The sequence below is a fragment of the Larimichthys crocea genome, chromosome XIII (assembly GCF_000972845.2).
Source record: "Larimichthys crocea isolate SSNF chromosome XIII, L_crocea_2.0, whole genome shotgun sequence".
NCBI lineage: Eukaryota > Metazoa > Chordata > Actinopteri > Sciaenidae > Larimichthys > Larimichthys crocea.
The window spans coordinates 17417993-17430871 of record NC_040023.1 but is presented as its reverse complement, the minus strand read 5'-3'; the positions used below and the strand labels follow the sequence as shown (position 1 = coordinate 17430871).

General features: G+C 36.1%; 3 protein-coding genes across 4 annotated transcripts in view; all 3 read right to left on the bottom strand.

Annotated features, from left to right (window-relative positions):
* Positions 1–1331, bottom strand: part of LOC104940316 (female protein) — a 1785-nt gene extending 454 nt beyond the window's left edge. Inside the window, exons 1-3 of the mRNA XM_010756894.3 lie at positions 1265–1331; positions 448–550; positions 58–355 (exon numbers count right to left, since the gene is read on the bottom strand). Coding sequence (XP_010755196.3) covers positions 58–355; positions 448–550; positions 1265–1319 — 456 coding nt within the window. The 5' untranslated portion in view covers positions 1320–1331. The remainder of the gene's footprint in view (positions 1–57; positions 356–447; positions 551–1264) is intronic.
* Positions 1332–5072: 3741 nt separating this feature from the next.
* Positions 5073–7558, bottom strand: LOC104940317 (C-reactive protein). The gene is made up of 5 exons (XM_019270134.2): positions 7452–7558; positions 7227–7284; positions 6484–6586; positions 6093–6393; positions 5073–5985 (listed from the first exon to the last, which is right to left on the bottom strand). The coding sequence occupies exons 1-5, from the start codon at positions 7509–7511 to the stop codon at positions 5767–5769; spliced, it is 741 nt and encodes a 246-aa protein (XP_019125679.2). The 5' UTR covers positions 7512–7558; the 3' UTR covers positions 5073–5766.
* A 4593-nt stretch (positions 7559–12151) lies between these two features.
* Positions 12152–12879, bottom strand: part of LOC104940315 (metalloreductase STEAP4) — a 6544-nt gene continuing 5816 nt past the window's right edge. For both annotated transcript variants that reach the window (XM_010756892.3, XM_010756893.3), the window contains exon 10: positions 12152–12707. In XM_010756892.3, the coding sequence (XP_010755194.2) occupies positions 12450–12707 (258 nt within the window). In that variant the 3' untranslated portion in view covers positions 12152–12449. The remainder of the gene's footprint in view (positions 12708–12879) is intronic.

The following is a 12879-nucleotide window of genomic DNA, read 5'->3' as shown; positions in this document are numbered from 1 at the left end:
TATTATTATTATTATTATTATTAACAATTAAATTATTCAATAATAATTCAACTGTACCTGCCCTATCGTAATTATTGGGGACCCTTTGATACTTGAACCAGAAGTCACAAACTTCCTTATAGAAGGTTTTCCATCAATCCACAGCTGCATAAGTCCAGATCCAGAGTCCCATGTGGTACAAATAGAGTGCCACATGTCCGACTCATAGTCCTGCCTTTGAAATCCAATACTTATATCCCTGATATAGGGCGAAAACTGTTTATTTGCTTCATTCCAGTAAATCAGGACACCATTGGCAAAAGAGGATGTGGACATAGAGAAAAGGACGTGGGTTCTTTTGAGGTCAGTGATAGACCTGTATGGATTAAAAAGACACAACATGCATGATACTTTTCACAGTTGGAGATAGGTTCTTTTATGCATTTCACATACTGTGTTCAGATTTACCTGTGACAGACGGTTAGGGCACTAAATTCCTGTCTTGTTGTAATCAGCTTCACATGAGCTCTGTTGGTTTCTTGTGGGAAGGTAAACATTTTACCTGACAGATCTTTTTTNCTGACAGATTTTTTTTTTTTTTTTTAGAGAGAGAGAGAGATTCAAAATCAAAAAGTGAAATTCATATAATATAATGATATAATGATGATATAATTAAATCATACAATATAAAAAAAAGATATTCAGTGGAGATCAGAAAAGTTTTGTGTAAAGATCAGCTGAAGCTAAAATAATCACTAGAGGCAAAAGACCTGACACATGTTGAAATTACTGTAGACTTTGCCATAGAGCCACACCACTATATACTGCAAAAGATGAAACAATCACAACAAAACAGGACGGGAAAAACCAAACCAGAAGTCCAAAACTATGACAGCTTCCTGTTTTGATATCTGCCATTATCTGATGGCCTCTTGCCTGTTTTCTTTTCCTGGCTACCTACATTTTGATAGAATAGAATAGAATTTATTTTTTTCACTCAAGTTTTTTTTTTGCATTTTTACCCGAAATACAACCACAAAGAGCTCATAGACAAGCAAATGTGGAGAGAGATGGGCAGCCACACAGAGCGGCGCCCTGAGAGCAGTTGGGGTTCGGTGCCTTGCTCAAGGGCACCTCAGCAGTGCCCAGGAGGTGAACTGGCACCTAATTCGTAATTGACAACCCGAAAATAGTTTTTAACAAACATCAAAAGATAACAAACTCCTATAAGTCCAGTACTCTTACACGGTTCTTTTTTGTGATGTTTGAAGAAAATATTCTTTACCTTGAGGAATGGCAGCACATACTGTCAGCATCGCCAGAAGAAGCAATAACGCCATCTAATACAAAGATAAATAAACACTGTACAAAATGCAATAAATCAAATACACTGGTGTTACTAATATTTTCACTTACAGAGTGTAATAGACTATAGCTTAAGCTGCCCTGCTACAATATACGATATACAGGTAGAACATGTTAAAAATGTTTCTATATGTATGTAATGCCTTGATCTTACCTTGAATCCTGTGGATATTGTGGATGTTTTGTGAGACAGTGTATAGAGTTGTGATTTTTATACTTTTTTTTTGCTTCCTTATTGGTTCAAAGGTACAAGGTTAATTGAGGGCTCATAAAAGCAATAATAGATAAAAGATAATAAAAGGTAAAACAAATAACAAATGCTTGTAATAATGTAAGCTAAATAATAAAAGAAGATAGATCATCTGAAAAACAATTTAGTCATGGTGTTTGTTTGTTTTTTAATACCGGTGTCCTGCCAATAGAAGGATTGTAATGTCCATCAGTTGGTTGGTCATCCACTTGTGAACTATTGACAGATATTTATTAATTTATTTATTTATTTANAAACATTTGTTGTCCTAGATGTGTACTATGCCTTTGGCTATCCCCTGACCTTTTAATTTGTGCCACCAGTACGTTCACATTTATGGCGAATGGCAATTGTATCAAATTTTGATACAATTGATGGATGATATGAAATCAATTTTTGTGATTTCCTAAATTGATTTGAAGTGCTATCTTGAAACGGTCACTTTGGAAAGAGCTAGCTGTGATCTATTGTCTCCAGAAATGATGGCTCATAAAGAATTTATGCAGGATTTGTCTGTGAAAAACATATTTGGGTACCAAGGGAAATTTGCATTGTTTATTACAAAACAGTAATTTCATGTTTCATTCAATTGTGAGGTAATAAGTTATAGATATTCTTTTGTGTAGGTCTACCTACAAGGATTTTTAGGTTGTTATCCTGAGATTTTTCAGAAAACCTTATTTAAACCTGAGACAATTTTAATTAACAGCACTTGAGTGTTTTACGAGTTTCAAGCCATACAGACTTTCACCAAGGCTTTACTTCTAACCTATGCATGGGCACGTGACAGATTTGTTGGGCATGTAAATGTATCTGTATGGTATGTTATTTGTGAAACATCATATTATTACAATCTGTAATCTGAAACAGTGTGGTGGAAATTCCAGTGAGAGATGAACAAATAAAAAGTTCAGAGTCCGACAAAGAGTGATAAAAGAGTAAAGTAATTATATAATATAAAGTAATACAGTTCCAACAGTATACAGTTCCTGTCCCGCCTTTTAAGTGATCAGAAACCTTTAACTTGTTTACAAAGAAACTAGTTCAACCTAATCCTTTGTTTTTCTCACAAGTGAAACTTCCGGCACTGCCTTACCTCTAGCCTTGAACGTTATCATAAAAACTCCTCGTGCACAGTTTGCTACCAAACTTGCAGTAGGCTGGCAAGTTACAGCTGGGAGATAGAACAGTTGTAAACTGTAGTCACATTGCTAAATAGCAAAATACAATTAAGGTTAATAGTGTAAAGAATATTCTTGCCATCACAAGAAGTAGACCCAACACTCATTCTAAGTGTCTTTAAGATACATGCTTCTAATATAGCATATTTAATTACAATGTACAATCCAAAATGTCAATACAATCAATGCCTATGCACTATAACTGACACTAACTGATACTTATTTCTACTGGGTATTGTTTGATTGTTGAATAATTCTGAATAAAAAAATAATATAATTTTGAATGATCAAGACGTTCTCAAGTAATACACAATGATTTGATAAATGCTGACATTGGTACCTTATAGTTTACATTTGACATAAAAGCATCTATGATATAGATGGTACTGGTTTTAAAGTTTAGTGAGAGGTCATTTGTTTATCTTCTATCAGCACTCTATCTATCACTCAGTCTATAATCAGGAACTCAAGCTTCCTCCAGTTGAGCACATTCCCTGGAGTGAAGTTGTAAAATTGTAAAAACATTGTAAAAATGGTAAATAAAATAAAAGATAATAATTATATTATAATATAATAATAAAAGGAGATAACCTGCTAATCACTTTAGTCAAGGTGTTTTTTTAACCATGCTGGATGGCAGTATCCATCTGTTGGTTGGTCCTCTACTGAAACATCTCATCAACTACCAGACAGATTTTTTTTTTCTTACAAACATTCATTGTTCTAGATGTTTACTATGCTTTTGGCTATGACTTTGCAGGTTTACATTTGTGGTTTTGATTAAGCCCCTTCAAGAGTCCTCCTACCAGGATATGACCCAACACTCTTCCTAAAGTACTTTAAGACATGCTTTTAATAAAGTATATTCATCAACAATGTACAGTGCAAAATGCCAATACAACCAATGCCTATGCACAATAGGGTGTTCTGCTGATAATTATTTTTATTTAATATTGTTTAATGGATGAATCCATGGATGAATATCCCAGCTAACTTTGGGCAAGAGGCAGGGTCCACCCCCTGACAAGTTGCCAGCCTATCGCAGAGCTACTATAATATTGTCATATCTTAACAATGCAATAGTATAAGTACTGTATGTGACAGGTTTTATAAATGTAGATGGCTGAATTACTGAAGTTTTACAGAGACACCTTTGGCATTTAAAAGCAGTCCATTTCTGTGCAATTGCTAATAGCCACTGATAATGCATGTAGAAATGAAACAGTCATGCTGAAGAGGAATTAACTAATATTTAATTGCAAACTCATGTTGCTCTGCATTACATCAGGAAACTGGTAGCTGAACACAAGAAGCTCCTGTGAGGTTCTTTGCACAGCACGTAATCTTTAATTCATTCAACAGAAATATCAAAAGAAAGGTGTTTATGGTGAGTATTGTTGTTGTTACAACTGCTATTGTGCAGCCTAATTTATTGTGGAAATCCGTGCAGGTTTAGCCTGCAGCATCACCAGTGCAAATCTGCAGAGCAAATATGGCAGGTCCTCCAGAGATGTATAAAATAAGTGCTTGTTGTTCCATTTGATTTTTGCTGATTTGATATACAGAAAGGCCCAAACTCTTTGTGGGTCAGTGTTTTCTCAGGAGATCCTACTTCCAGTAAGAAAAAAGGTTTGAACTGTTAGAGCTTCATGAGTTGGTAGCTTCTTCAAACGCAAAGTGTAATTTGTGTCTACAAACAAACATGGCTTTCTTAATCGCCAACCTAAGTCCCTTTTATATTTGAGCATGGATCAGTGAGAGAGTAGAGTAGTTTTACTGAGAGACTGGCAGTTTCTCTCAGCAGAGAATGACTCGAGTGAACAAGCCACAGTCCACGATGTGTATGATTTATTATCAAAGAACTACGAGAAGTGATGAAACATGGAGAAACATTAAGTCTCTGCCAAGTATAGTCCTATTCATTTAAAGGGGAGTAACAACAAAAAAGTGCTGTCCCGTTGAATAAAGATATTCTTTATTTCCGTGTTTAAAAAACAAATAGACCAGTGCCAAAATGAGTCAACTGATAGACACATCAAAACTTAGTTAAAGCTGCATTCATTTTTGGCCAGTAGGGGGAACCTTAAAAACAACCTGACAGATCAACAGCCCTGGTTTTNAAAAACAATTAGTTATTAAACACATTCAGCACGGGGGAAAAAACAGAAGTAAAAAGAAGAAGTAAGACAGGATCATACAGGAAATGTGCTGCTGGTTACGACAGTAGGGTATAGGGTAAATATCTGGGTAGGGGTGCTAAGTGAGTGATCATTTTCGGCTAGATAATCACAACGTCACTTGATTCAGTGTTTTTATTTTTCTCCACTGTGTTAAAAATGTTTACAGTTTAAAGAGCAAGGGAATGAAAGCAGATTAAGAAATAATGTTAGTGACTGAAATCAATTACACGCACACAGATTACAGACTGAACCATGTATTTCTCTACTTGCTTTGGCATGTGTGTGAGTTCAGCACTTCTCCTTTCTATTTTAAGAAATCATTCTTTGCAATAAGCTGAAAGGATAGGTTTGGATTTTTTTTAAGTCATAATACAAGCACATTTTTTTCCACTCTTTTAGCGCTCATGTCAATCTGCCAGTTTACCAACAGTCATTTTAAAACTGAACCAAATTTTTCCATCATGTCATTCTTTGACTGCCTGCCTACTGAGACTACTGAAGCCATATTGTAGGAGGACTGTGGATTTTGTCATCCTTCTTTTACAGCATAGTCATTTTAGGAAGAGTTCATTTCATGGTATGGACAGACAAAATTATCAGGACCTATCCTTTAATAAACAATGATTTGATATAAAATGCTGACACTGGTAACTTATACTTTACATTTCACATAAAAGGACAGAAAACATGATTTTTAACAGAAAGTTAACAGTGTAAAGGATCGATCACAAGCAGCCCAAGAGGATGAATTTGAATAATCAAGACCTTTTTTTTTTTACTTTCTAAGATATAGATGGCATTGTTTTCAAGTTTAGTGACAGGTCATTTGTTTATCTTCTATCAGTACTCTGTCTGCAATCTGGAACTCAAGTGCACTCCAGTTGAGCACATTTCCTGGAGTGTAGTTTAGATCGTCCATGTACTTCTGGATCTCACAGGGTGAAAGGATGTAGTCCCACATGTGGACATCAGACATCATGCCAACGAAAGACTGCTTAGCGTCAAAACCCCCACCATGATTATCCTGTTCCTGTAGAGATGGCAGAGATTTGAGATACAGTAAATAAAAGCTAGATTTGTTTTAGCATTTACAACATTAACTACAGCATTATTATTACTATTGAAATGCAACTGTACCTGTCCAATCATAATAATCATAGCAGATCCTCTGATGCTTAAACCAGAAGTGACAAACTTCCTTATAGAAGGTCTTCCATCAAACCACAGCTGCACAAGTCCAGATCCAGAGTCCCATGTGGTACAAACAGAGTGCCACATGTCCGGCTTGTAGTCTCGTCCTCGATATTCAGCCTTTTTATCCCTGATATGGGCCTCCATCTCCTTATTTGTTTCATCCCAGAAAATCAGGAAGCCATTGGAATGAGAGGATGTGGACATAGAGAAAAGACCGTGGTCTCTTTTGAGGTCTGTAAAGGACCTGTAGGCATTAAAAAGACACGTCATGCATGATGCTTTTCAGTCGGAGATACAGTGGGTTCTTTTATGCATTTCACATATTCAGATCTACCTGTGACAGACGGTTAGGGCACTAAATTCCTGTCTTGTTGTATTCAACCTCACATAAGCTCTGTTGGTTTCTTGTGGGAAGGTAAACATTTTACCTGACAGATCTGAAGAAAGAGAGGGATAGACTATTATTTTTGCCATGAGGTGAAGCGAAATGTCAACTAGGCTACATTACAAACAGGAAATTGGGAACATACAGTATGATATGAACCACTGAGTCTTGAATTTTATTGACATGGTTGAAAGTATTGCCCTCCATCTGGCCATTCTATCATTCACGATTTAAAAGAACTCTTCAAAGCTTTGAGGAGGGAAATACTTATTTAGATGTCAAATACAAATGTTATACAAAGAGAGAAACTATTTAGGGTTAATAAAAAGCCTTTTTGAGGCTCCACTTTGCCTTTTGGTTTGTTTATTGTCAAGTATGTATTTGTTGGTCATTTTCCTCTACAAACTGTGTTTAGCTTTGTTAAGTCAAGATGCCCCAAATTCACTGAAATCATAGTTAAAATAAATAAATAAATATGATTAGTGACACACATGTGCCTACAGAAAACATTTCACATATTTCCCTGTTCAAAAGTCTGTTGCTTACTGCTATTAATATATTGCAAAAACACATATTTATCCAGCCTTCGGGGAAAAAAAACATTTTTTTGTACTTAAAAGAGTAGTAAATGACACATGGTTAGGAAAGTTTCCTTCAGGTATTCCTTTTGTTAAATAAGGATTAAATTTTACCTTGAGGAGTTGCAGCACATGCTGTCACCATCCCCAGCAGCAGCAGCAAAAACTTCATCTGGTACAAAGACAGAAAGAAACCACAGTAAACATATGAACAAATGAATTTTCATTGGATTAGTACAATAAATAATATAGATGGCAACATTAAAAAAAATTGCAACATATCTAAAGAGGAATACAACATCTTTAAATATGTTGCAAAATCACACAAGTAGGTCTTACCTCGAAATCTGTGTCTGGATTTAATGTGCAGCAGTGGTTAGGATAGTGAGCTTTGTGCATTCACCATTTCCCCATTTATATATTTTTACTTCCTTTATCAACTTCTACATTTTTCTGGTTTCACACTTCATGCTGAATCCACATTTTTTTTTTTTTTTTACATAGCAACCTCTCATGGTTCTGTATTGCAAATAAAGAACTGAGGTGTTCCATACAGCTGCAAAAAAGCTGAAGAAATCTAAAGTGAAGTAGTCAAAATATTAGAATTATTAAAATAAAAAACACAAAATATTCTCAATTTTAAAAAAAAACCTTTATCTGAATTTAAAGCTTGTAGAGTACAGTGTTTGCTTAAATAGTTCATAACCAACTATGTGTGTTGCTGTTTTGAATGCATTCAGCTTTGTTTGCACATGAAGCTGTTGATCAGTACGCAGAGATTAAAGGTTGATCACTCGTGACTTACATTATCAGTTATGATGGGCGTTCCTGATATCACTCATCATATCTATTATAAGGTAGTATTCCATACTTCTGTTCGTCATCATCAGCTAAAATGATATGACACCTTACAAAGGCCTATCTGTTCTTTTGCTTCAAGATATTATAGATATTCTTTTGTACCATCTCAAAGCCAGCAGCGGGACAAATGCAGTCACTATGGGGTAGTCTTGGGTGGTAGTTTCTTCTTCTTCTGTTTCTTTGCACTTTCACTTATTTAGTGTTTTTTTGGCAAACATGTTTGTGCCTAGGTGGGTGGGTTGAGGTTGTGTTTATTCAGATAAGGCAGTGCAATAAAAGTGCAGTAAAATTTCGGAGTCTCGTTTTAGTGTGAAATTGCTGGATGAAAGCTGTCATAAATGGGCTGTGTTGCCTGTGATGTCAGGGTAACCCGAATACACTTCATCCACAACAAAACAACAACAAACATTGCAACAAAACATTTTTCAGCCCTTTAATGTAACATTTGAATTAAAATAGAACTGGAAAGATGCTCATATGTAAAACAGAGATACACAAGGTACCACAGGAAACAATTTAAGACAAAACGTTTACAGTTACATATTGTATAATAATTTTATTTGACATTTACAAATGACAATAAACCGTAAAATTTGTAAGACATTAATAGTTTTGTTTGAAGGGTTTAGGTACAGATCTTTTGTTTGTCTTCTATCAGCACTCTGGCTATAATCCCCCAAGTTGAGCATGTTCCCTGGAGTGAAGTTTAGATCATCCATGTAGTGCTGGATCTCCCAGGGTGAAAGCATGTAGATCAATGGAAGACTGTGTAATGACAAACCCCCCACCATGGGTATCCTGCTTCTGTAGAGACTGCGGTTAAATAGCATTAGCAATAGCACAACATTTGTTACTTCTATTTAATCTACACAATAGAGACATATGGTACATCAAAAAATGTGCTTAGCAACAAAACTGTACCCTATAGTTGTGGACAGAGAGAAAAGATTGTGATCTCTGCTGAGGTCTGTAGCAATCGAAAAGACATGATCATGCCTTTTCACACCCACACTGAGTGGGTTATTTTTTTCCTTTTAAAGATTCAACACTACCTCTGTTAGACAGTTACACCACTGAATTACTGATTTGATGTAATTAGCTTCCTACACGCTGTGTCAATTTGTAGTGGGAAGGTGAACATTTGAGGTCAATTTGAAATCAAATGTTCACGTACATTATATGAATTCATTAATGAATAATAAAATCAAATAATTAGGGGACATAATGTCAAAAATAAATAAAAAAAATATGTATTACAAATAGATTTTTTGAGGGAAATTATTTTACATCTTTGTTTACAGAATAGATAATAATTGGAGAAACTAAAGATAAAAATCAATTGCTCTGTGGTGACCACTTTGTGGTCCTTGAACAGAATTTCAGGAACATACAGCAAAATATAAGCAAGCATAAGCAAGAGATTCTTGCAGTCTGAATGACATACATGTAAGGGCTGCTCCCCATGTGGCCAGCCTATCAATGATTTATGAAAAAAGACTTTGAAGCTTTCAGGAAGCTTACTAAAAAGCAGTTAATCACAAATCCCATAAAGAGAGAGAATATTGTCAACAACATCTGATATCCCACTTAGCTTTTTAGTTTACTTGTTGTTCTATCCGATCTTTTGGTTTCGTACATGAAACATTGACATAAACAAACAACACTAGTGTAGTATATTCGGTGGTGATGCAGTTGAAGATGTTTGAAGAGAAACTCCGCCGACACTGTCTTAGTTGTATAACAAGTTTATTACAACAAGTTCAGCATCGTAGCAAGTAAAATGTTACTTGGAGAGCTCCTGGCCGAATGATGAGAGACTCTCCCGACCTATGCAGGACAAGACCTTATATAGGTAGTTTAATCGCCCACACCATACAATAAAGTACCTTGAGTCAGAGAAACAGACCACCTAAGGGTTTAACCTATGGCCTGACTCCTTATCGATCCATCCAAAGGAGTCTTTGTTCTAACTAAACATCTGGCAGTGGCGCAGAGCTGGCGGCCCTTTAGCACCCCCACTCAAATAACCTCTGACCTCGGAATGGTCAAGATAACATCCCATGACTAAGCAAGTAACTTCATATAAACAACATGTCTATAACAGCATCAGCATTAGTATGTGATTATGCATCTATGCGCAGACACCTCACTAGCAAGAAGATTGGCTATTTCTGTACAATTACTATAGGCCATTAATGCCTGCTATCGGGTCAGAGTTTGTGACATTCCCCCCTCGAAATTCACAAATGCTACTGTCCACAGGGATGGCCAGAATCAGCACAAAATTAAACTTTAGTTACTTTAATTCAGGAAGTGAGGTTGCAAACTTAGCATGAAGATAAAGGAAAAAAGGCAACAAACTCATATAAACTCTGTACACTTACTCTACATGCAGCTTTCTTGTGATGTTTCCTTTTGGTCATATCTTTGTTAAAAAAAAAAAAAAGAATATTTTTCTTACCTTGAGGAGTTGCAAAATGTCATCTAATTCAAAGGCTACCTTAAGTATATTTATACAATTTGTTCAATAGTTTTTCTGTTGTTAGTTGTTACTAATACTTTCAATGCCAGTGTGTAATGGACTACAAGTGAATGTGCTGTTATGTATCTCAGCCTGCTACAGTTAACATGCAGAGCAGACAAAAATGGTCAGCGTATAATACAGCCATTTTCAATTTCTCTATTTTGCTGTGCACCTCATGTCGTGATGTTGCCTTGAAGTTTGTGAGGATTATGTCTGTAACGGAGTACGATTATGGGTATTATATAAACTTGCTCTTTTTGTAACCTTTTTCTGTGCTGTTCCTGGGTTGCAAAAAGCCCTGAATTAGCCACAGACAACAAAATCATATTAGGCCATTCATCCTTATTCATCTTTCATCATCCATCATACAATTGCATTTTTTAGTAATATGATATATTTCATTATTGAAGGCAGTCTATGCATTATAACATAATTGCTGTACCCATGAGAGGTGACAGTAAATGACAGGGGTTGCTCTAAAGGCTGACAAAGTGACAAATCTAATAAATCTCACTTGCAAAATTAGATCTCCTAATAAATGATAATAAAAGTCTTACATATAGCAAAACATTTCCTAATGCAGGACATCTGAAAACTGACTGACTGGATTCTGTATCATCAAGTTGACAACTTAGTAAGGTCTCTTGTAAGGTTGATGGTGATAGCAGCTGTCAGACTGGAGGGCTTTAACCAAAAAAGGTTTGATTGTTAGACATTTGTCAAAGGTGGATCAATTCCAAATAGTGAAATAGTACACGAGTACACCAAATGACACATGACTTTTCCAGGAATGTCTTAGCATGGTACAACTCAGCATCCCAGTGTGTGACATAATTTCTGACCCTGCGATATCCTAAATTCCTAAACAATCCCTAACCTGCTAAACACTGTACAATACTATGCATTAGACAGTATTTATTTATCAGTGCGCCTTTCCAATTTAAGATCTAATGATTTATATTAGCTGCTTGTCTGTCAAAAATTACATTTAAAAAGTCTCCCGACACTAATGAAGTGTGTGTTTGTGTGAGCCTTGCTATTTGAGTGCATTCATGCATGTAACACTGCATTTGTGGATGCCTGCTTGTCAGTGTTTATAGATTAATGCTTGATCATGTGTCACTAACAACTACCAGTTATCTGGATTCTTTGCTTTTTTCACTCCCTTCACGATCAACTAAAATGACTCGCAGCACAACATCAAGGGCCTATCTGTACTGTCATATCCAAATATTATATCCTCTCTGCAAGGGACTTCAGTGATGGAGTCTGTACGCTCCTCTTTCCACTGATGTGATGAGATCCAGTAGTGACTGGGGAGAAGCCTCCAACTCAGAGTGAATGTTTCCCGGAGAATGACATCAGATCAGCCAGAGGGATGAACCCTGGAGAGGGATCAGACCGAGGCGACTAGACAGAGCACGTTCAACTCAGCAGGGAAAAAACTCTCTCAGTTTGACTGAGCTCCCAGACAGGATGAGATATATATCGGGGAGGGGAAAAAGGAACAATGCTGTTCATCATACTTAAGTTTATTTTAAAGAGCATTTCACAGTGGTTACATTTGACATATGGGAACACTAATAAGAAAAAACAAAAGAAGAGTAGTGAGAACCAGATCCAAAAATCTAAATTTACAGAAAAGAAATAAAAAGTAAATCTAATAATTATAAAATGCTTACTGTCAAAGTTGGTGAGAAACTCTGCTATAAAAAGCTAAAACATAAAATTAAAAAATGAGAAATTACCTTACCAGAGCATTGTAATGCAGTATACAACTGCTATGTCTATGTGTCTATAAAACTCTATATAGGTCCATTGCATTTGTGTAACATGATTGTTTACAAAATGGAACAATTCCAATATAATTGCAAAAATAGAAACTGACCAAGTTGACTTTGTCACAGCTTTGTTTTCATACCATAGTTTTTGCATCTGTAACTTTAATAGTCCTATGTCAGCAGCAAATTCTTGCTGTCATCCTCTGGATCAGTCCTCTCCCAACCCCGTCGAATGCGGGTGAGGCTGCGGTCCACACAGGGCAGGAGTATCAACAGTTTGAGCACTATCACCACAGTAGGCACCACCAGACAGAGCATATAGGCTGGAGGCGTGTACCATTTGTAGTAACTGGGTGAAAGGAACTTGTTCCAGCCATACAGGTAAGTGTGAAAGGTGCAGAAGAATAACGTCAGGTATCCCAGCTTAGACTGGAAAAGAGAAAAACTAGTTAAGATACATACTTTTACATTTACTGAGCTAAAAAAGCTAATCACTGTGTAATAGGCTCAGTTAGCTAGAATGAGATAGACTGACATTTACAAAGACAAGCTTTGACTTACATGTGTGCACGCGTACTTTGTGTCAACAGATGTACATAAT